At 44.8% G+C, this 24,527-nt stretch overlaps 1 protein-coding gene across 1 annotated transcript in view; it reads left to right on the top strand.

Moving 5' to 3' along the window:
* The window catches only part of LOC147526233 (Golgi phosphoprotein 3), a 53,966-nt gene extending 48,320 nt beyond the window's left edge, over positions 1-5,646 (top strand). The window contains exon 4 of the mRNA XM_086630106.1: positions 5,222-5,646. Coding sequence (XP_086486232.1) covers positions 5,222-5,646 — 425 coding nt within the window. The remainder of the gene's footprint in view (positions 1-5,221) is intronic.
* The last annotated feature ends 18,881 nt before the right edge of the window (positions 5,647-24,527 follow it).

The following is a 24,527-nucleotide window of genomic DNA, read 5'->3' as shown; positions in this document are numbered from 1 at the left end:
GCCAGGAGGACAGAGCAGATGAGGCGCTTTATAGCCAGATAGGAGCAGCCTCGCGGTCACAAGCCCTGGTCCTCATGGGGGATTTCAACCACCCTGACATCTGTTAGAGAGACAATACGGCAGGGCACAGGCAGTCCAGGAGGTTCCTAGAATGCGTGGACGACAACTTCCTCCTGCAGGTGATAGAGGAGCCGACAAGGAGGGGTGCCATGCTTGACCTTGTGCTCACCAACAGGGAGGGACTGGTGGGCGATGTGAAACTTAAGGACAGCCTTGGCTGCAGTGACCACGACACGGTGGAGTTCAAGATCCACGGGGCAGCAAGGAAACTATTCAGCAAGCTCTGTACCCTAGACTTCAAGAAGGCAGACTTCGGCCTCTTCAAGGACCTGATGGGCAAAGTGCCTTGGGAGGCGGCCCTGGAGGGACGAGGGGCCCAGGAAAGTTGGTCCACATTCAAGGAGCACCTCCTCCAAGCTCAGCAGAGGTGCATCCCGATGAAGAACAAGTCGGGCAAAAAGACCAGGAAGCCCGCGTGGATGAGCAAGGAGCTCCTGGACCAACTGAAAATGAAGAGGATAGCCTATAGAGGGTGGAAGCGGAGACAGATAGCCTGGGAGGAATACAGAGAAGCTGTACGAGTGACCAGGGATCAGGTGAGGAAGGCTAAAGCCCTGAAGGAATTGAATTTGGCAAGGGATATAAAAAGCAATAAGAAATGCTTCTATAGGTATGTAGGGGACAAAAGGAAGTCCAAGGAGAATGTAGGCCCCCTCCGGAAGGATACTGGTGCTCTGGCTACCCGGGACATAGAGAAGGCTGAGGTACTCAATGACTTTTTTGCCTCAGTCTTCACTGATAAAGCCTCTTGTCTTACCACCCAAGCTGTGGAAAGAACTAGCAGGGACTGTGAGGATGAACCACCGCCCACTGTACTTGAAGAGCAGGTTCGGGAACATCTGAGGAACTTGAAGGTGCACAAGTCCATGGGACCTGATGAGATCCATCCGCGGGTCCTGAAGGAACTGGCGGATGAAGTTGCCAAGCCACTGGCCATTGTATTTGAGAAGTCGTGGCGGTCTGGCGAGGTCCCCGATGACTGGAAGAGAAGGAACATAACCCCCATTTTTAAAAAGGGGAACAAGGAGGACCCGGGCAACTACAGGCCGGTCAGCCTCACCTCTGTGCCTGGCAAGGTCATGGAGCAGATTCTCCTGGGAACCATGCTAAGGCACATGGAGAGCAAGGAGGTGGTGGGTGACAGCCAACATGGCTTCACCAAAGGCAGATCGTGCCTGACCAACTTGGTGGCCTTTTACGATGGGGTGACAGCATCGGTGGACAAGGGTCGACCAACGGATGTCATCTACCTGGACTTGTGCAAAGCTTTTGACACTGTCCCGCACGACATTCTTCTCTCTAAACTAGAGAGGCATGGGTTTGATGGATGGACCACTCGGTGAATAAGGAATTGGCTCAATGGCCGCACTCAGAGAGTAGTGGTCAACGGCTCGATGTCCAAGTGGAGACCGGTCACGAGTGGCGTCCCTCAGGGGTCCGTGTTGGGCCCGGCTCTCTTCAACATATTTGTCGGTGACGTGGACAGTGGCATGGAGTGCACCCTCAGCAAGTTCGCCGATGACACCAAGCTGTGTGGTGCCGTCGACACGCTGGAAGGGAGGGATGCCATCCAGAGGGACCTCGACAGGCTGGAGAGGTGGGCCCGTACCAACCTCATGAAGTTTAACCAGGCCAAGTGCAAGGTCCTACATCTGGGTCATGGCAATCCCAGGCACAAATACAGACTGGGCGGAGAATGGATCGAGAGCAGCCCTGAGGAGAAGGACTTGGGAGTACTGGTGGACGAGAAGCTCAATATGAGCCGGCAATGTGCTCTTGCAGCCCAGAAGGCCAACCGCGTCCTGGGCTGCATCAAGAGGAGCGTGGCCAGCAGGTCGAGGGAGGTGATTCTCCCCCTCTACTCTGCCCTCGTGAGACCTCACTTGGAGTATTGCGTCCAGTTCTGGAGTCCCCAACATAAGAAGGACATGGACCAGTTGGAGAGGGTCCAGAGGAGGGCCACGAAGATGATAAGAGGGCTGGAGCACCTTTCCTATGAGGACAGGCTGAAAGAGTTGGGGCTGTTCAGCCTGGAGAAGAGGAGGCTCCGGGGTGACCTTATAGCGGTCTTCCAGTACCTCAAGGGGGCCTACAAGAAAGATGGGGAGAGGCTGTTCAGGAGGGCCAGTTGTGATAGGACAAGGGGTAATGGTTTTAAAATAGAGGGAGGTAGATTCAGGTTGGATATTAGGAAAAAAATTTTTACCATGAGAGTTGTAGAACACTGGAACAGGTTGCCCAGAGAGGTGGTGGATGCTCCATCCCTGGAGACGTTCAAGGCCAGGTTGGATGAGGTCCTGAGCAACCTGATCTAGTTGGAGATGTCCCTGTTCCTTGCAGGGGGGTTGGACTAGATGACCTTTGAAGGTCCCTTCCAGCCCTGGAAGAGGGTGGATTTCAAATAGATCTAAGGAAGAAATTCTTCACTCTGAGGGTGGTGAGGCACTGGAACAGGTTGCCCAGGGAACTTGTGGATGCCCCATCCCTGGAAGTGTTCAAGGCCAGGTTGGATGAGGCTTTGAGCAATCTGGTCTAGTGGAAGGTGTCCCTGCCCATGGCAGGGAGTTGGGACTAGATGATCTTTAAGGTCCCTTCCAACCCAAACCATTCTATGTTTCTATGGTAATACTATTTTTAACCTAATACAGTAAAGTATTTTATTTTGTTAAGTATTTTTTATTCTTATAAGAACAGGCTATTGCTCTATTCTAAATGGATGAACATGATTCCCTTTCCCAGTCATGTTTCTGAAGGGCTTCCAAATAATTTGTAGGTGTTCTTGTAATGCTCCTTTTGTTCCAGTATATTATCTGCTCCTCCAAAGACACCGCATGCACATATTTCAGCACATACCCCTTAAAACCTATCTTTACCTTGGAATACAGAAATCGTTATGTATACACAGAAGATACAAATGGATGAGGAATCATTAGTGGAAAGAAGAACAACCGGTCCACATACATAAACTACATTTTAATTAGACCACACAGAAAAAAAAAGTCCAGGAAGCACATGCAAATGTAGTTAATTGCATTCAAGCATTAAGAATGGGATTGAGGCATGCTGTGTTTGGTTTAGGGCAGTTGGACATTCCCATCACCAAATCCATACTGCAGCAACAACCAGGCAACAACTCAAAAGTTCTACTGTGGTTGTTACAATCATTGCACTATCCTGAAAGCAGGATTCACATAAATATCTAACAATCTCCTAGAAACACTTAACTCATCGATCCATCACTGTCTGAGTCTTCCTGAAAAACTCTCTCCTATGAGTAAAGGTTCTGCCATCTACACTTAAAAATTATAAATGGTAGCTCTTTACATGTGAGGCTTTTTTCTTTTTTATACCATTTACATAGTGTTAAGCCATATTCACCAGTGTTTAATATTAGAAATAAAATTACTCAAAAAACCCTCTCAAAGTTAAGTTATCAAAGCAGCTATCAGTGACTTTTCTGAGAAAAAAAGCTATTTTTAGGGAAAGATGTTCTTAGGCCAATTCAGACTCCTTTATTTATTTATTTTAATCTCAACACTAAATTATTTTCTTCTGTTGCAATAAAAAGGAAGGATGTTATCATCTTATAATTTACTGGTTTTCAATTGAGTTTATAGCTCACATACCTCCCTTTGCTTTTCCCTTACACTTCATGTAATTTCAGTTATACTTTACAGATCCTATATTGCTTTTTGCTGCTTGCTGTCATGACAAAATCTCACACAAATGTCATGGGAAATCAATCCTTTTGGAAGTAAAAACTTTATAAAAAAAATCATTTCCAGATGCATAAAGTATCTAAGTTTTGATTACTTATCACTAGAACAATAGAGAACAACAAAAAAAAAAATCTTGAAAAATGAATCTATAGTTTTATTTTTGGTTTTAAAAGGGGAAAAACCATGGAGACAAAGCGGTTTACATAGTGCAAGAGAGAAAGGTACAAGCAGACACAAAACCAAGAAATTCTTCACTCTGAGGGTGGTGAAACACTGGAACAGGTTGCCCAGAGGAGTTGTGAATGCCCCATCCCTGGAAGTGTTCAAGGCCAGGTTGGATGAGGCTTTGAGCAACCTGGTCTAGTGGAAGGTGACCCCATGGCAGGGGAGTTGGAACTAGATGATCTTTAAGGTCCCTTCCAACCCAAACCATTCTATGATTCTATGAAATGCTTTGTGTTGTTTCTTCCCTTGCCTCTTAAAATGCGCAGGCTCTTTTATATCAGGAGAAGATTTTAATATTTACAATAAATACTTAGGTAGGCTGGACCTGAAATTTTAGCTTGTTAAGTAAACTCTTAAGCAAAGATGGATTTCTCAGTGCTTAGCAACTTTAGCTTTCTCTGTAGCTGTTGATGCTGATTTTGTGCTTTTAAAATTCCCTTCTGTAAGCATATACTCTCACACACTCTGAAGTGCCCAGTTCTCCTTTATTAACAAAAAAACATTAGAAATCATTTTTATAGAAACTTCAAAGCCCCTGCACAACGTGTACCCGTGTGTAATGCGCACACCCACACTCGCACAGTGCATGTCACTGTTTCACCTGGTGGGGACAGGAAGAATGTAAACCTGAAGAACTAGAGAATTGAGGAGGACATATAGGGTAGATGTGCATTAGCTTGTCTCTGTGGCAGAAACAATGGCAATGACACTTCTTCCAGCTTCTGGATTGAGAAAAGACTGGAAGTAAACAGATGGGCAAGATTGGAGGTGTTGCTTATTTTTGTTTTTATTAACTCTTTCTTCATGACTGTATGTGATGTTTTGTTTGGTGTTTTTTGATGTTTTTTTAAATTATTATTTTTTTCTTTTCCTCAGTACAAGAGTGCTTATTTGTCACATTTCTAATCAAGACATGGCTTAGCTAGCATTTTGTCCAAACTTTAAATGTACACTGAAACTCCTCAAAGAGGCTCTTGTGGTCTCTGTCTCTATGCATATATCTGGGTAGGTCAGATAAATGCTGACACGAGCGCAATATCTTAGTGTAGTAGTCATCTATATGAATTTGACAGCTCATTCTGCAGCAGAGGGAGAATCACTGTAATAGCACAGGTTAAAATTTGCCTGACTCTTGGCTTTTTTGCTTGTTTCTTTAGGTGAAACATGGAACCCATTGAAGTTGCACTACCAGTTGCGAAATGTCCGTGAACGGTTAGCTAAAAATCTAGTGGAAAAAGGTGTACTGACAACAGAGAAACAGAACTTTCTCCTTTTTGACATGACTACGCACCCTCTCACTAACAACAATATCAAACAGCGCCTCATCAAGAAGGTTCAAGAAGCAGTTCTTGACAAATGGGTGAATGACCCTCACCGCATGGACAAGCGCTTGCTGGCACTCGTTTATTTAGCCCATGCTTCAGATGTTCTGGAGAACGCTTTTGCCCCCCTTTTGGATGAGCAATATGATTTAGCCACAAAGAGAGTGCGGCAGCTTTTGGATTTAGACCCCGAGGTTGAATGCATGAAAGCCAATACGAATGAGGTTCTGTGGGCTGTTGTAGCAGCTTTCACAAAATAACTGTGTTCAGACTGAAGCGTTCTCTCTTCTTTCATGTAAACCAGTTGTTTCTCTTCTATTAATTATTAATGTTTTCTGTAATTTGTACTTTCTCACATGATGAATCAGCTCTTGTTTAATGGGAATTATAAGTGGTGTATTCTCTCCTTCTCTGTGTATCTCTATACAGGATTCTGCTGGTACAAGAGACCTTCCCTTTTAAACACAACAGAAAAAGGTTTTACTGCCATTTTGACATTCTATTTCCTATTCAGTTTGAGTTATCTGAAATACTTTGTTTAATCTATTTTTCATCTTACTACTACTGAAGTGATTTAACATGGAAAGTACCTCAAGGAGGAAATGTGCATGCAGTTGGATCACTAGTCTCAGCTGACATAGACGTGTGCATGCATCAATACTTCTGCAGTACAATTCATAACAGATCAAAAAAGGGCCTTTTAAAATCACCAAAGCTCAATGTTGAAGTGTCTGTCAGGACATTTTATACACAGATATTGTTTCAATTATATCTAATAAAATTACTTTAAAAGCAGAAATGCCATTAAGCAGCTTTGTCAATAGTCCCTGTAAAATGCCCCATAAATTTTACTTTTCATGCAAGTATTTTCATTAGAATGATAGCTGAGTCATAAAGCTAGTGTAGAAAGGTCCAATCTTTTCATAAACCAGTTTTGGGATGGGATACATTCCATTATATTGTATATATAGCTCAAATTGTATATTAACAACTGCCCCATCTTAGTATTTTGCAAGACCTACTTAGTTGTACACCTGGTGCCCCTTATTTGATATCAGCCATTGCCATTTGATGGAAAGAAAGGCCTCCTATAAAAACCATGTATGTGAAAGCTGTTTGTTTCCAGTGTCTACAGAGTTTGTCATCCAGGTATTCTCAGTTTATGCATTGCCTTTGATAATTAGTGTATAGAAAGAGACCACTTCCACTTTTTATCATCGTTTCTACTTTTTTTTTCTTTTTTTTTTTTCCTTTCTGTATGGAAGAGGCTTGTGATCAGTACAATTTCTGAGTGCAGTTTTTAATTTTGTTCGTACACAAATTAATGTTTGTCTCTTAAACCTCATAATCTATTTTACACTTTAAAAACAAAAAGTCAGTCCTAACAGGTGTTGCACGTAAATGGTTAGCAAGTAATGACTGCAGTTCAGATGATTAAAATTTCTGTAATGGGATGCTCTGCTATACTTTATTTTTTTTACATACAATTATGCTGATTAGCACACTACTGTAAAAACAAATATATAAAACTTTGGCTTTTGAAAATTTATTGCCTCTCTGCCACTACTGCTTGTTGTTTCTCATTGGTTTCACAGTGTAAATATTTTCCATTGAACAAATTAAGCATTGATTTATATAATTTTTTCCTTATAACAATGAAGATTTATAGTGGGGCTTACAGGTGTTTAGAAACTTTTTTTGGTTAATATTCATAGCAAGAATACCAGATGGTATATAACTGTAGAGCTGAAATTTAAGGGATCCCTTAATCTGTATACTAGCTTTTTACCTACAGTAAATAAACTATAATCTTAAAAGTGCCTGAAATAGAGCAAGCATTTAATTTTTTTTTGTTGTTACTAATTAGAAAGGTTTTATTGCTTAACCGAAAGCTTTAGTTAATATCCTTCTTATTAGAAAGGGGGAGTTTATATTAAGTAGATCAAACTGACCTAAGCAACGGTGTCGCTCAGATCTTCAGGATTTATGGATGAGACAGACTGAGTTAGCTTATGAGTGTGCAGCTGTGCCTGCCATGGGTAGACCACTTCTATCTTGAGCACAACTCTACAGCCTCATCTGTGACTGGACTTTCAATTTTGCACTTAATTTTAAATCATTTAGATGCTTAAGTGGTTGACTTCAAAATACAACTTAAATTCATCATACCTTTATAATCTTTTTTTAATAAAGGTTTTTAAAATACAGTCCTTAACATTTAGTGGCACACTGTTCTTTCAGTTCTTAAATGATGTTTCTTTAGAAAAATTAAATTAAAAGTATATTGTAAGGTATTTCAAACTTTGATTTACAAATAAAAAAATAAATGGTGTTCTCCCAGTTGTAAGATTCTGTGTTTAGAACTTTGAGGAGCTTGGACATGAATTTTGGACATTTTCTTTTAAACATTTTCAAAACATGATTGCTTTTAAGTGGAGGGAAAATAAAAGTTGCTGTGTTGCGCTTATATTTGACAGCTTACAGAATACTTTCTGTACTTAGCATATGCTAACTCACTGCTTTCATTGTCTCCCTCCTGTGATCTGTTTTCTCTTTTTCTGTTACTCTTTGAGAGGAGAGAAAAATAATTAGGTGGAAAAGTCAGAAAAAATAGTGGAACATTCGGGAGCAAGTTGAGTGCACAAAACTTTTAGAATGGCTTTGAAAATCTAAGCTACTTGAAACATGCTTCAGACTGAAAGTATCTTTCATAGTCCCTTTTCTGTCCTCTCATCTTCATTCTGTCAGTATTTTTCATGTTCCTACTGGTTTCATGTTACGTTGTGGAGGGTATTGAGGTTTTGTCACCCTTATAGCCAATGTAGTTTATTAAAAAGTCACCCTTCTTTAATCTCTTCCAGAGAGAGAGTTTGTTGTTTTGTTTTGTTTTGTTTTGTTTTTCACAGAGAAAATAACTGCCTACAGTATTTATCAGCTTTACTTTGCTTAAAAATAGAACCTCTGTCTGTGATGGGGAGAGTTTGTATTGGGTGTATCAAAGAACTTTGATGTAAGTAATTAAGGATTTGTGAAGAGTGACAATATCTTTTGCTACATCGCTTGACATAAGCCTGGATGTGCAGGGGAAATAGATGAGCTTTTGGAGTCTTGAGTCCTATGTTGTGCTTTAAAAAACCCAAAGCCTCATGAGTGCTACCAGACCTTATAGCTAACAATGAAGGTAAATTTGGTAGGTTAACAGGAACAGATTTAGCAAACATCCTTGCCTTTGTTGCTATTTCAGGCTCTAATAAAATGATTAAACACGGGAGACTGATTTGTTCTGCTGAGATTCAGGTACCCTTCTTCCTATTAGCTGCTACTGCAGCTCACAGAGATCTGGAAATCTGGTTTTAAGACAGTTTTGGCTGCTTCAAGTCCTCAGCTCTCAATGGCCACTTAAAGTGAAGATTGCTATCATAGCCTGAACATGAACCTGTGCCTCAAGGAAGAACATATATTATTCAGGGACTCATTCTTTTAAAACAAATTTTCCAGTTAGTGTCAAAAACATGATTCTGAAAGATAAATCCACAAGTAGTATATATATATAATTTTACAGTCCTTGAGATTTACATCCTCCTCTCCTTTGTTTCTAGAGATGAAGTTACAGTGCTCCTATATGGGATGTTAGTGAAACCTGTGTGCCATACATGATGCTTTAGAAGTAAAAGTTACATAAATTGGCTATAAAAGGCTGGTGACTGAGTGTGCATGTGTTCATGGGCATTTCTTCTACAAAGTGAAGATATGTATTAACTGGACTGAATCTGTACTGAAACAAAATAAAGCACCCTTTCAAGCTATGAGCTGCAAAGGGCTACTGTGTATCACATGCTCACATGCATGCAATCTTTAAAGGAATTTTTTTAATTTTCTAAGTAATTTCCAATTTTTCCTGAGGCTCTGGTCTTAACCAGTTTGAGAAACAGAACTTTTAAGATCAAAGCCTTAGTTCTGCCTAAACTGGGCTTCAGGCACTTTGGGTAGTCAAAGAAAGCCTCTTGTGTCCTAGTTTCCCCTATTGTGTCCATCTATTTTTCTATATGTAAGGGGGTTTCCAGATTCAGAGAAGTACAAATTTCTTGAAAAAGTAACTGATTCATTCTGTGGTAATGCTTAATGTATACAACAGTTTAATTACTTAGTATCTCATTTCCTGTCAAGTGCTTTGTAAGTGTCAAATATAAAATGTGATTTCAGGTGTTTGTAAGAGGTGGCCTTTTTGGGTAGGAGGGGAGGATCTTTGGATGGGGAAGAAGCATGGTCAGAGCTACTGCCCATGTTAATCTCTGAATAAGATCTGGAGTTTTCTCCCATTGAGTCTTGTTTTCTCCTGCCTACAAAGCAGCAGCACGAAGCCTGTGAAAAGCTGATGGTAAGAAATGCCTTCGGACTCAAAGGGAGAAAGCTTCTGTAGAAACAGTGAGAAGAAAAGCTGGTTCCTAAGACAGCAGAAAAGAATAGGGAAATAAATGCTGATAAGTAGTAGCCTTGGGCTTCCCCCTCTCCCTTTCTGTATTTCCAAACAATTTGCTGTTTTGGTGCTTTTCTCTCTTGACTTTGGCCCCTGGTCTTCTCTGTTTCTTCTCGTTTCCCTGTTGCTTGGTGAATTCCTCTTTCATGCTCATGAACAATCTGTACTGATTTCCAACCTTAGATGTTTCCACTCTTGCTTTTTTATTACTAACCTTTTTTTGCTTTCAGTTTTACAGTCAACTCAAGCTCAACTATCCTTTACCCTGTCCTCAGAGTTGCTTTCCCCTCTGCTCTGATTCCCTGCTGATGCTTCAAGGAACCTTCCCTTCTTTAACAAATACATTTGTCAATACTGGCTGCCTCGGTGGCTGAAATAAAGCAGCTGGCCGCCTGCTACAGCTTATAACACATGGTTTGTTAAGGTGAACAAAAACTGATGTTAATTTACCTTGAAACTTCTCTTTGCTTGTTTCAAAAGCAAGCAGTTGTCCATGCAGCAGGGAGGACTTACAGCTGAGGATCATGTTTTTGCCAATTCTCTAAAGTAAGTAGATCTTGTTCCTGAGTCAGTGCTCTAAGGACTTGCTATCTCTTACTCAAGCTTTTCCTACAGTAAAAGCATATATACAAGAGTAATTTTCTCTTTGGGGCTCTCTGCTTGTTAAAAAAAAAAAAGAGCTGAGTTTGTGTTGCAGCTCTAAAAAGCATCTTCTCTTTTTGGCCATTTTTTTTTATGGAAGTTGTATGGAAATTGTTTGGAAGGTTTCTTCGCTTCTATTTAATTTGATTAAGAGAGTCAAGTGGGAGAAGAAAGAGGCACAGATATGCTTACAGTGTGATCACATAAGTCCTGTTTTCCTGGCAAAGTAGACTTAAAATATTTTACTTTTCCATTTTTGCTTTCTTCACTCCCAATACATCACTCGGTTCCTTCCCATCTGGTGCATCTGATGTCTACCCAGGAAGGATTTGCCATCATATAATGTACTAGTCCTTCAGCATTTATCATGTGTTGTCCCTTCCTTTTGTACATTTCTTAAAATCTTGGGCTTTTTTTTTTTTCCCTTTGCCCTGGGATTGATCTTGAAGGTAGGTGTTAGGAGACTGGTGTTTTGTTGTAAAGTGAAATGACAGGCAGTTCATAAGCTTTCTTTGCCACTGCCAGAGTGTCTTTGTAGGTCCTCCTTTGTTTCCTGTCTGTTCAAATGAAACCAAATCATGTTTCAACCAGCTTTTAAAATCCTGCTCTGACTCCTTAAACTCCTGAGGACTTCAGTCATTTCTGAAAATAAGATTTAGCTAAGTCATATATAAGTTTTGCAATGCTAAATAGAACAACGCCTACACACCATTAAAAATATCAGGCCCCATATTTGGAGGACTTAAAGAAGAAATTTAGCAAAACCAGGTCATTTGTCCAAGCAGCAATCTTGCAGTAGCCCACTTCAGCTGTGACAGTAAGCAGAGCCCTTGATGGAGAAATTATGCTGGTGCCTGAAGAAAAAACTGGTCCAAGGGAGCTTCCTCTCCTGGAAAGGTCTGAGAGTCCTGAGACAGTTAATCTTATGCAATGTTCTTAATGACATCTCAAAAAGATCTTGTACAGATACATGCTTCATTACTCTTTCCCCGCTGGTGAAAGTGGAGTTGGCCATGGGCCAGAGGCTAGGAAGACTTGCTGCATCTTGAATGATGTGGATGCTGCTCTCCAGGCAGGCTATGAACCATAGTAGCCATGACAGACCTGAGTATCTTCCCCTTACTCTCCCAGTGGTCCTACCCCGTGTGCACCAAGGAGACCTTCGGGGTCAAAGAGTTTCTCTGAGCACAGCAGAGGAGACTGGAGAGCTGTGTGTTGAGGGGTCTGTCTCATGCCCACCAGTCAATATGCCGCAGATATGTTTGGGGCTGTGCTTGTGCCTGCAAGGGAGAAGAACAGTTGGCTGTTCACAAAGGTTTCAGTCATCCAGGAAAACATCACATGTTACAAGTGAAAAGCAGGTGCAGATCTCTCAGGAATGAGGCACACAACACTCAGCAAATGAAAGCTTTGGCTTTATTGAAAGCATAGTATTAACATGGTGGGAGCCCTGGGACACTGATGCTAGTCAAAATGGAGGCCCGACACAGCGGAGCCCTGCTCAGGAACGAAGCTCAAGGGAAAGCACCATAGGGATGGATAATAAAACTTGCACTGATTAACATATCATACATATGCAATGTCCTGTTTTGCTCATTAGCAAACTTGCTGATGTAATGAAGGTTCTAGTGTCCGAATTCTGAGATCTGCAGCTGGCTGTCACATTGGTGCTTGTGCAAAAGTAGGTGCAGATGGGGGGGGGAAGCAAACTATCCTGGGTTACTGTGACAATGAGATAAAATGTGCTTGGGACTCTACCTACTTGAATGGGAAGAAGTGAACTATCCCAGATTACCATAACAAAGTCTTCTTGTGCCCTATGCCACATCATAGAATCATAGAAACATAGAATGGTTAGGATTGGAAGGGACCTCAAAGATCATCTAGTTCCAACCCCCCTGCCATGGGCAGGTAAATCCTCCACTACACCAGGTTGCCCAAAGCCTCATCCAACCTGGCCTTGAACACTTCCAGGGATGGGGCATCTACAACTTCTCTGGGCAACCTGTCCCTGTGCCTCACCATCCTCAGAGTGAAAAATTTCTTCCTTATATCTGGAAGACTGGAAGACTGGACTGTTAGATGGAGTGAAAACTGGCTGGACCACTGGACTCCAGTAGTAGACTGGGGCTAATATTGTTCAATAGCATCATCAGCCAACTACACGAGAAGACAAGATGCATCCTCTTTGTGGATGATAATAAGATAGAGTGGTTGACATGCCAAAAGGAAGAGCTTCAATTGAAAGGGACCGTCACGTGACCAGTCTATCAGTGTCCCAAGTCAGGCGAGACCCTTGGGTCCGACTCCCCCTGCCTTCCCTTGGCAGCTCTGTGAATCAGAGGGTGGTTCATCCACTTATTAGGGTCCGACACTAGTAGTACTATGGGCCAAATTCCTTATAATAATTCAAAAGTTTCCGGAAACATATATATATATATAATTTTATTCATGACAGGATATAGATTCAAAGATAGCCGGTGATAGTGACTGACTACAAAAACAACTTTGATTAAAATACTGCAGTGATAATACTAAATAGTTAGTAAGTAAACGCACGTAACACAGAGCTCTTACCCAATAGGCATCCCTAGTGGGGGGGGAGAGGAGAGGTTCAGCCCATCGACTGATCCCAGACATTTTGATGAGGGGCTTCTCCCTAACATCCCCTTTGTCTTTCACCATTTTATACCTTTTCATTTCTTTTAGGTGGAGCTTGAGTGACTCTAGTCATACATAACTTTATTAGGATTGAAGTAAATTTTCCTCGCTTCGATTTAAAGGTATAGACAAGAAGAAATTCAGGGCGCCTGCTCAGTGAGAGATGGTCGCAGCCCGGAGGCGGGTAGCTTTTGAGGTGGAGGTGTGTTTTGGTATTATAATGACATTATAATGAGCAAAGTTCAACTAAAGGACAAGATTTCCTGAGACAACAGTTGCGATCCATCTTCCTTGATGGCAATTAGACGGTTATCTTCACCAGATGTTCCTTGCCCCTGATAACAGGGATGAGCCATGGTTCCTCCATACCACTCTACTCCCCACTTCAAGGACATTGCTCATTTCATCTGACCAGCAGGCCGTGTCCGTCCTGGGAGCAGCAACTGTGTCTCAATTGAAAGCTGCTCTAATATTGCAGCCTTTGAGCTGAACTTTGCAAAGCTGTATTTCTCCGTTTTCCCCATTTCAGTTATTTTCCCACAGGGACACAGAGAAACTCGAAATGGGGACAACAGACATCTGAGGAAGTTCAGCAAGCAGTCTATAGTCCTGTGCCTAAAACAGCAAAAAAAAAATGTACTGATGCAGACTGGGAGCCAAGTAGGAGCGGTGCTGATAGAAAGGACATGAACCATATTGAATATGAGCCACCAGGACGCTCTCATCACAAAATGAAGAAGGCAGGCAGCAGCTTGAATTATAAAATGGTTTGGGTTGGAAGGGACCTCAAAGATCATCTAGTTTCAATCCCTCTGCCACAAGCAGGGAGACCTTCCACTAGAACAGGTTGCTCAAAGCCTCATCCAACCTGGCCTTGAACACTTCCAGAGATGGGGCATCCACCACTTCTCTGGACAACCTGTTCCAGTGTTTCACCACCCTCAGAGTGAAAAACTTCTTCATTAGATCTAATCTAAATCTCCCCTCTTTCAGTTTAAAGCCATTGCCCCTTGTCCTGTCACTACATGCCCTTGTAAAAAGTCCCTCTTGTCGTGGTTTTTTGACTGAGGGTCGAGACAAGAGCCGAGAGGGAGCACCCACCAACCATGGTCCCGGGCAAAACATGACTCAGGCTTTCTTCATAAAACAAAACAATTTATTAACAGTTACTTAACAGGAGACATAAGGGAACGGAACCGGTTACTTGAGAGGAGAAAGAGAAAATAAGGCCAGATCTTAAAACAACACCTCCCCACCCCCTATTTCCTTTCGTTCCTGGCTCTACCTCCCCCCGGCGGCGCAGGGGGACAGGGAATGGGGAGGGCAGGTCAGTTCATCAATGTTGTTAACTGCTGCTCCTTTCTTAAAGGAGGAGGAGTCTTTACACCATTTTTCCCTTGCTTCGGTGGATCCCCTACTCACGAGGAAAAAGTCCCCAAACTTTTCCAGCATAAGTCCTGCCCGCAGGATTGCAATCCTTCCCCATGGATTGCACCAGTTCGGGCTTTACCAGTCTCGGCCTCTTAGGGAGCTGCTGCCACTCGCGTCAGCGTGGGTCGTCCCACGGATTCCAGATGCCTCCACGACCTCGTCGTGCATTCCATGCCCATTATTAACAGTACCTCGTCGTGCATCCCCTGCTCCACGACCTCTCCTGGGCTCAGGCATCTCTTTCCCCGACGTGTGTTTCTCCACGGGCTGCGAGTGGGTCTCTGCTCCGCCGAGTACACCCTGGCTGCAGGGGGGCCGCCTGCCATCTTCACACTGTGAAATATGTTCATTTGATTCGTGTCAATATGGGACAATAGATGGATAGGTGGCAAGGAGTAAAGTGTGCTTATTCAAGATAAGTGATTGTCTTAGTTTAAGATCTCTGTGAAATGCAAAAACGTAAACCTGCGAAATGCCTCATGATGCTACTAACCAGGAGCCCCAATTGTGAAATGGGTTCACCTGATACATGGCAATATAAAACAATGTCAGGGCCGCACAGTGAAATATGACCTTCTCTGTATAGGTAACCTTCAACCATTCTGTTCGTTCTTGTATAACCGTAGTCCTAGAGAAAGCAGAATGGTATGGATATAGTTCTCGCTTCTTGCAAAAGCCACCTAACGTTTTGGGTTTTTTTTTCTCTTCTTCTTTTGCTTTACTGCCAGTTGCAAGGTGTTAGACAAGAGGGGCCTGGGGGCCTGTATGCGCTTAATCTCTAATCTCGCTTAACCACTTTTAAGTTAGCTTACTTAAGTCATGTATCTGTAAGTTGCATAACCCTTGTGTAAGATAAGCAGGAGCCAAGATGGAGAACAAAAGACGGTCCTGATGACTTTGAAGAGCAGAGTCATGATGACTTCACTAGTTTTCTGGGGAGGTGAAAAAGTCATCACGAGGAAGACATACAGCCTTCATCCCTGAGACCCCTACTCACGACCACCAGGAGACACTGCGCACGTGCAACTGGGAGGGTTAGGGGTGGAGACTATGGAGATGACTTCTCTGAGCCCATTGTAATAAGACCACCTTTTTCTCGGAAATAATTGAGAATATGTATTAGTAAAAGGAATATAAACCAGAAATAAGAACTACATGGTGTGCGTCTTGGTGGAGTGGAGACTCCCGGCGCACCCAGCGCTGTTTGCTTGCTTTTATTCGCCTAATAAATTGTAAACTTTAATTGGAGTTCTGTTTGGGACTCACTCATTTATCACAACAGCGATTGCAAGGGAAACCTCAGCTCCAGCACACCTCCTCCTGCTCCATCTTGACTGACCTGGTCGTTGTGGTTGTTTTCTCTTAGATCTTAATCCTCTCTGGGGGAGCTCGGCCCGGCAGGCACACCGGGAGCAGGGCGCTGCCCGAGTCCCCCATGCGGCTCCCCCGGCGCCATCTTGAGCACATGGCGCCGGCCCGGGCCCGAGCGGCCGCCCGGCCGGGAGCCGGGAGAGAGGGCAGCGCCCTCCTGCTCTCTCCTCGCTCCTGAGCAAAAAGACCGCGAAAAGACCCTTTCCCGTCCCTTTGTCTCAACTTAAATAGGGCAATTCGCAGAGGCGCCGATTTGGCTCAACTCCCCGAGGGGGGGGATGGGACTCAGATCTGGTGGCACAGGGAGCAAATCCCCTCTCCTGCCACCAGAACACCCCCCCACACATCAAACTATCACACCTCTCTAGCTTTCTTGTAGGCTCCCTTCAGGTACTGGAAGACTGCTCGAAGATGTCCCCAGACCCTTTTCTTCTCCAGGCTGAACAACTCCAACTCTCTCAGTCTGTCTTCATAGGAGAGGTGCTCCAGTCCTGTCATCATCTTCGTGGCCGTCCTCTGCACCCGCTCCAGCAGCTCCATGTCCTTCTTGTGTTGGGGACTCCAGAGCTGAATGCAGTATTCCAGGTGGGGGTCTCAGGAGAGCTGAGTAGAGGGGCAGAATCACCTCCCTCGACCTGCTGGCCACGCTTCTTTGGATTAAGTCCAGGATACAGTTGGCTTTCTGGGCTGCCAGCGCACATTGCAACTCCTCCTCTTGTCACTGACATTGTCATGGTTTGATGTGGAGGGGGGGTGGTTCTGGTGGCAGGAGAGGGGTTTTGCTCCCTGCGACCTCCCCGGTTTTGGAACCGGGTTAGGCTTAGTTCTGGCCACCAGATCAGATTGCCATCCCCCTCGGGGTTGAGCCAATAGGGCGCCTCTGCGAATTGCCCTATTTAAGTCAGGACAAAGGAACCGGAAAAGGTGCTTCGCCCAGGAGCGAGCAGAGAAGGGAGGAGGGCACTGCCCCCGCTCCCTGGCTCCCGGCCGGACAGCTGCCTGCGTCGGGCCGGCGCCGCCCACAGAGGATGGCGGCAGCGGAGCCAGCTGGGGAACTCGGGGGCACCCCACTCCCGGGGTGCCCACTGGGCTGAGTTCACCTGGAGAGGACTGAGATCTGAGAGAAACAGCTGCATCGACACCAGGTCAGTGAGGATGGAGCGGGAGGAGGTGTGCCGGAGCCGAGTTTCCCCTGCGGCTGATGGTGAGATAGCAGGCGGCCCCCCTGCAACCAGGACGGCCTCGGTGGAGTAGAGACCCACTCGCAGCCCGTGGGGAGAAGATGCCTGAGCCTGAGGATGGTCGTGTTGGGGTGCACGACAAGGCGGAGAGGCATCTGGAGTCTTCGTGACGACCCACGCCGGAGCGAGTGGCTACAGCTCCCTAAGTACCCGAGACTGTGGTAAAGCCCACACCGGAGCAATCTGTGGGGAAGGATTGTTTCCAGTGGGCTGGACTCACGTTGGAGAAGTTTGTGGATTTTTCCTCGTGGGTAGGGGATCCATTGGAGCAGGGGAAAAGGGTGTAAGGACTCCTTCTCCTTTAAGAAAGAAGCAGCAGTAACAGCACGGAATGAACTGACCTGCACTCCCCCAGTCCCTGCCCCCTGTGCTGCTGGGGGGAGGAGGTAGAGCCAGGAGGAAAAGGAAGGGGGGGGGAAGGTGTCGGTTTTAAGATCTGGTTTTGTTTCTTTCTGTCCTCTCAAGTAATTGGGTTTTGTTTCCCTTTGTCCTTCTAAGTAATCATTAATAAACTGTTTTGCTTTGAGAAAAGCCCTGCCTGTTTTGCCCAGGACCATGGTTGGTGGGTGCTCCCTCTGTTCTTGTCTCAACCCTCAGTCCCTTTGTTTTTTTTCCTCTCCTCTCTACTTTACTGGAGAAGGAGAGACTGTGTGAGTTTTAGTTGCTGGATCAGCCTAAAACCACGACAGACATACATATAGAAGTTTTTCTTGTTGCCCTTGTGATAAATGAGTGAGTCCCAAACAGAACTCCAATTAAAGTTTACAATTTATTAGGCGAATAAAAGCAAGCAAACAGCGCTGGGTGCGCCGGGAGTCTCCACTCCACCAAGACGCACACCATGTAGTTCTTATTTCTGGTTTATATTCCTTTTACTAATATATATTCTCAATTATTTCCGAGAAAAAGGTGGTCTTATTATAATGGGCTCAGAGAAGTCATCTCCATAGTCTCCACCCCTAACCCTCCCAGTTGCACGTGCGCAGTGTCTCCTGGTGGTCGTGAGTAGGGGTCTCAGGGATGAAGGCTGTATATCTTCCTCGTGATGACTTTTTCACCTCCCCAGAAGATTAGCCAAGTCATCATGACTATGCTCTGCGAAGTCATCAGGATCGTCCTTGTTCTCCATCTTGGCTCCTGCTTATCTTACACAAGGGTTATGCAACTTGCAGATACATGACTTAAGCAAGCTAACTTAAAAGTGGTTAAGCAAGATTAGAGATTAAGCGTGTACAGGCCCCCAGGCCCCTCTTGTCTAACACCTTGCAACTGGCAGTAAAGCAAAAGAAGAAGAGAAAAAAAAACCCAAAACGTTAGGTGGCTTTTGCAAGAAGCGAGAACTATATCCATACCATTCTGCTTTCTCTAGGACTACGGGTATACAAGAACGAACAGAATGGTTGAAGGTTACCTATACAGAGAAGGTCATATTTCACTGTGCGGCCCTGACATTGTTTTATATTGCCATGTATCAGGTGAACCCATTTCACAATTGGGGCTCCTGGTTAGTAGCATCATGAGGCATTTCGCAGGTTTACGTTTTTGCATTTCACAGAGAGCTTAAACTAAGACAATCACTTATCTTGAATAAGCACACTTTACTCCTTGCCACCTATCCATCTATTGTCCCATATTGACACGAATCAAATGAAGATATTTCACACCCTTGATGTCCCTGGCCAGATTTAATTCTATCAAGGCTTTAGCTTTCCTAACCTGATGTCCTGGTTTTAACTGGGACAGAGTTAGCTCTTCTTTTTTTTAACAGCTAGAAGAGCTCTGTGTTTTGGTTTTACTCAGAGGCTCGCTCTGAGAAGAATGCTGATAGCAAGTTGATGTTTGTGGTTGGACATGAGACTCCAAGGACTTTTCAGTGTGCCGGAGTGCTGAAGCACGGCGGGATAAGGGGGGAGCATAGCTGGGACAAGGGGGACACGATTCCCCTTGTGATTTGTGGTGGAACTTAAGACTGAGGGCCAAACTGGCCAATTAGTATTCCATATCATGCAGCGTCATGCCCAGTATAAAAGTGAGGGACAGCCGGAAAGAAGGGCTTTTGCACTTTGGCTCTTTCGCCGCTTCTGCTCTTTTGTGCTTGCTGCGCTTTTGCTCTATTGCGTTTTTTTTTCTCTTTCTTCCAGTACTCCCACTCTCGGAGTACTCTCTCTCTCTCTGCCCCCCTCTATTTCGGGGCCTCGTGTTCGTCCGGGATTGCAGCCTCGGGACGAGACAGGCTGCGGATAAGAGGGGGTGGTGAGTATGTACACTGTGTATTACTTATCTGTATTAAATTGTTCTTATCTCAACCCACGGGTTTCCTGTTTCTCCTTTAATTCTCTCCCTCATTCCTGGGGGTGGGGGAGGGTGAGTGACCAGCTGTGTGTGGGGTTCGGTTGCTGGAGCGGCCTAACCCACAACACCTGATCCCTGGTTACTCGGACAATTTCTCTGTATTTTTCCAGGCTACCTGTTCTTGCTTCCACCCTCTGTAGGCTTCCTTTTTGTGTTTGAGTTGGTCCAGGAGCTCCTTGTTCATCCATGCAGGCCTCCTGGAGTTCCTGCCTGACTTCCTCTTTGTTTGGATGCATCGCTCCTGAGCTTGGAGGAGGTGATCCTTGAATATTAACCAGCTTTCTTGGGCCCCTCTTCCCTCCAGGGCTTCATCTCATCATACTCTACCATGCAGATCCCTGAAGAGGCCGAAGTCTGCTCTCCTGAAATCCAGGGTAGTGAGCTTGCTGAGCTCCCTTCCTTGCTTCCCTAAGAATCTTGAACTCCACCATTTCATGGTTGCTGCAGCCAAGGCTTCCCTTGAGCTTCACATTCCCCACCAGCCCCTCCATGTTGGTGAGAACAAGGTCCAGCAAAGCACCTCTCCTTGTTGGTTCCTCTACCACTTGGAGAACGAAGTTATCATCCATGCATTCCAGGAACCTCCTGGATTGCTTCTGCCCTGCTGTCTTGTCCTTCCAACAGATATTGGGGTGGTTGAAGGCCCCCAGTAGGACCAGGGCTCGTGAACGTGAGGCTGCTCCTATCTGTCTATAGAGGGCCTCAACCACTCAGTCTTCCTGGTCAGGTGGTCTGTAGCAGACCCCCACTACTATGTCCCCTGTCCGTGCTCTCCCTTTAATCCTGACCCATAAGGTCTCATTTGGCTCCTCATCCATTCCCAGGTGCAGCTCCATGCACTGCAGCTGGTCTTTGACATAGAGGGCAACACCTCCTCCTTGTCTCCCCTCCCTATCCTTCCTAAAGATCCTGTATCCTTCCATTCTGACACTCCAGTCATAGGATTCATCCTACCACGTCTCCGTGATGCCAATAACATCATAACCCTGCAGGTGCACACACACCTCTAACTCCTTTTGTTTATTCCCCATTCTGCGTGCATTTTCATAGAGGCATTTAAGTTGGGCCCCAGATGAATCTCACTTCCTGGCTGGAGTGGCTGAAATCCTTTTCTGCTGCTCCTCAGGTGCTCCCAGCTTGTCTTGATCCAGCTTGATATTATCCCCCTCCCCCTTCATATCTAGTTTAAAGCCCTGTCAATGAGCCCCCCTACCTGTTTTGCTAAGACCCTCGTTCCCCTTTGAGAAAGGCAAGTCCCATCCAGCACCAGTAAGCCAGGTGCCATGTAAGCCATCCCATTGTTGAAAAAGCCAGAATTGTGGCAATGACACCAGCCACGGAGCCATGTATTAATAGACTGGACACATTTGTTTCTTCCAATGTCACTGCTTGCAAATGGAAGGATAGAAGAAAAGATAACCTGTGCCCCAGATCCCCTCACCAGCTGTCCCAGGGCCCTGAAGTCTCTCTTGATTGACCTTGAACTTCGTGTTGCAACTTCATCGCCACCCACATGGAAGAGCAGTAACGGTTAATAGTCAAAGGGCCGTATCAGGCTGGGAAGTTTCCCAGCGATGTCCTTAACCCCGGCCCCAGGGAGGCAGCAGACTTCCCTAAGAGGAGAGTCTGTCTGGCATATCAGTCTCTCTGTTCCCCTCAGATGGGAGTCGCCTATAACTATTACCTGTCTTTTCTTCTTTGTGGAGGCAGTTGTGATACCAGGGGTAGTCCTTTCTGACCCTGGCAGCACCTCTGGTGCAGATGGACCATCAGCCACATCATCCATCAACGGGCCTTCCACTTCCAGAGCCTCATACGTATTGTGCAGAGGCACCTGGGAAGGCGAGGTGGGCAAGGAGGGGGTTCGCTGAGCACCAACTTGCCTCCATTCATTGCTTTCCTTTAGGCTACTGCCTTCTGCCTGGTGGGGGGAGGATACAGTCTCCTTCATCTTGCAGGTTTTTTTGTGGCTCTTCCTTTTGCTGCCTCAGGTTGGGCAGAGCATGACACTGCCAGTCAATCTCTGTCTCGGACTCCCTGATTCTCCTTAATCTTTCTACTTCCTCTCGCAGCTCTGCCACCATGCTGAGCAGATCATCCGCCTGGTCACACCTCAGACAGTTGTTCTCACCACTGCCTTCCCTTACCAGGGAAAGGCCCTGGCACTCCCTGCAGCCTGAGACCTGGACAGCCGCGTCTTTCTGTGGGAGCTCTGTCTGCGCTGCCACATCCCTCCTGCTGGGTGCAGAGGTCTTTGCCTTCCGCCGTGTGGTCACCATAGCTGAGCTCCTTCTGAAAGGGTGACAGCCACCAACTAAACTCACCTTTTGAGCTGGCAGCCTGACTGCGCCCTTCCTCGTGAACTGCCGTGCAAACTGCCATGCCTCTGGTTGCTAGTGCTCCCTAGGCTGATTTTTGTAGGGGTGGGGGCGGCCGCCATTGCTCTGGCAATACCCAGGCCACGTCAGTGTCTCCCATGAGAGATGCCGGCTCCTAGGGGGTCTCTTCTCTCCCCTGGTGTTTCCTTGCTTCTTCAGGAAAAGCTCCTGTGCTCCAAGATCTGCTGCTCCGCAGTGGCTTGGGCCAGCTCCAGAGCAGTTCCCTTCGGTGACTCGTTTGAGTGGAGTTGTTAGCCTCTTCTTCTCTGCATTTGAGATCTCGTCTACATCAGGAATACCACGTCCAGCTTTGGGTCTCCTGGTTCAAAAAGGATGCTGAGAAAATAGGGTCCGGCAAAGGGGTATTAGTATGGACATAGGCCTAGGGGACATGGTCTACAAGAAGAGTTAAAGAGAGCTGGGATTGTTTAATTTGAGGAAGAGGAGGCCTAGGGGTCCACAACTACTTGAAGGGAGTTACAAAAATAACAGGGGGCAACTGATCTCAGTAGTAGCAGATAATATACCAGTGGGTGATAGCATAAAACTGCACCTTTGAAGTTTCAAATTGGAAAATTTCTTCACTAGGAGGATGGTACAGCCCTTGAACAGACTAACCAGAGGCATTGTGGTGGTCTTGGAGGTCTTACACACTTGTCTAGACAAGGCCACAGCTGACTGGATCCAGTGTTAGCAAAAACCCTGCTCCAAGTGGTAGGTTGAGCTGGATGGCTTCCAAAGATCCTTCTCCACTAACATTTCTGTAATCCTGTGATCAGCTTCATCGCTTCAACTGTGACTGCTAAGTTGGACACTCCAACAGGCTTCCAGTTCAACAGGCTAGTCAAATAGCAGAATTTCTATAGAATAGAATAGAGCATCATGGTAGTCTGTCCTTGTTTTATTTGAGCAGAAAAAAAAAGCAGTACTCACAATATTATTCAGCTTTATCCTGAATGCCCCAGAATTTTACATATGCTAGAAACATTATTGAGTTCTTTCATGGAACTGGATTTAGATGCAAATTTTTAATATCTAATTTGACTGATGGACTGGAGATATTGCCATCATCAAGATTTCTTTTGCAAGACAATGTCAATATCAAGAAGATAATGCACCAAGGTGGTCTCATCCAGGCAGCAAACCGCAAGCAAGGCACCAGACCTGCCTGTAGCATAGCATAGCACGGGGAGGGGGAGAGGCTCTGCACCTCCAGCCACTGCTGTCAGAATAGCTTGGGCTGAGAAGGGTTTTTTTTTGAGCTCCAATGAAGTCATGCAAGTCCACAGGTGTTATTTATAAAGTTGTTGCATTACTTCAAGTATTTGTCTCCCACATAGAAAAGATCCCTATTGTGGATACTTTAATTAAAAAGGAAGTGAGAAACTATTTTTTATAAACATGAATTTCTGGGATATTTTTAGCAAATACATACACCTGTCACTTTATTCAAAGACAGGATTGTATATCTGCACTGGTGAAATACTTGCCTTTTCTAATTAATATCCATCCATATTTATAAATGAATCTCAAGGAACTTAGTGGTGCAGCATGAACTTGTTTTCCCTGTGAGGATTTCTCCTACTGTACCAGTGTGTATAGTAAGGGACTCTCTCATTTACACCATGGTTACAGCATAGGTTCTTGGCATCTCTCATTTTTCATTTCAACCTCATTTAAGGCCAATAAACAAACTTCTGCCTCCATCCAACCTCCCTCAGGAAGAGAAAAAGGCTAACCACTCCAGAAATGAACAGCCTGAGCACCTATTGAATAATTGCCTTTTGTTATTCCACTGTAAGAAGAAACATCAGCCAGGATCATTTACAATCAATCAACAAAAAAAGGAGTCAGAAAGCAAACTCAGCTGCAATCCCAGTTTGCTAAAGAGCTGGTTCATATAATAATTTGTGGTAACTGTTTTTTAATTTAATTAAGTGCACACATAGCTATGTAAATAAAAAATACATAGACATTCTAGATTTCTTTAGGAACTACCCACCACTTCCAGCCTTGCTCTCTATCTGCTTTGGTCACAGGGGGTGTGAAGCAATCTTTCTGAAGAGCCTTAATATATTTTTATGGGAAAAGGGAAAGTTTTTAAAGCAGGTGTCCCATGTTAATGTAAATAATGATTTACAGCTGCTACTAGAAACTAGGAGAGCACTGCTCCTTTCCCTTCCCCTCATTTGGCTTGTCAGGGTCTTTAGGTACATGGTGGGATACACCAGGGACAGAATGGAACAGAAGAGAAAGGATAGATCTGAGAGCTGAACCTTCTGAAAGCACAGACAGACCTCAGCACTCAGGGAAATCAGTGGCTCTACAAGTGCTTGTTGCCTTTGAAAGTCACTTCTACTGCCTTTGTTTATGTGGATGTGAGGTCTCACAACTGACTAGCTTTTATCACAGGACAGACCATGAGTATGTTTCAATAAGGATCTAATGTTTAAGTTGTTGAGCTCTCTAATGCATGAGCTGGACTTCTTAAGTTTTACATAAAATACACCTTACTTGGGTGCCTCTTCTAGGACTGAAGGGACAGTTCTTGGTCTCTTACCTGTGTTTTCCTCTAAATAAATGACTTT

Source organism: Tauraco erythrolophus, chromosome W (assembly GCF_009769465.1).
Source record: "Tauraco erythrolophus isolate bTauEry1 chromosome W, bTauEry1.pri, whole genome shotgun sequence".
Classification (NCBI taxonomy): domain Eukaryota; kingdom Metazoa; phylum Chordata; class Aves; order Musophagiformes; family Musophagidae; genus Tauraco; species Tauraco erythrolophus.
The sequence above is the reverse complement of the archived record's forward strand: the minus strand, read 5'-3'. Positions and strand labels throughout refer to the sequence as shown.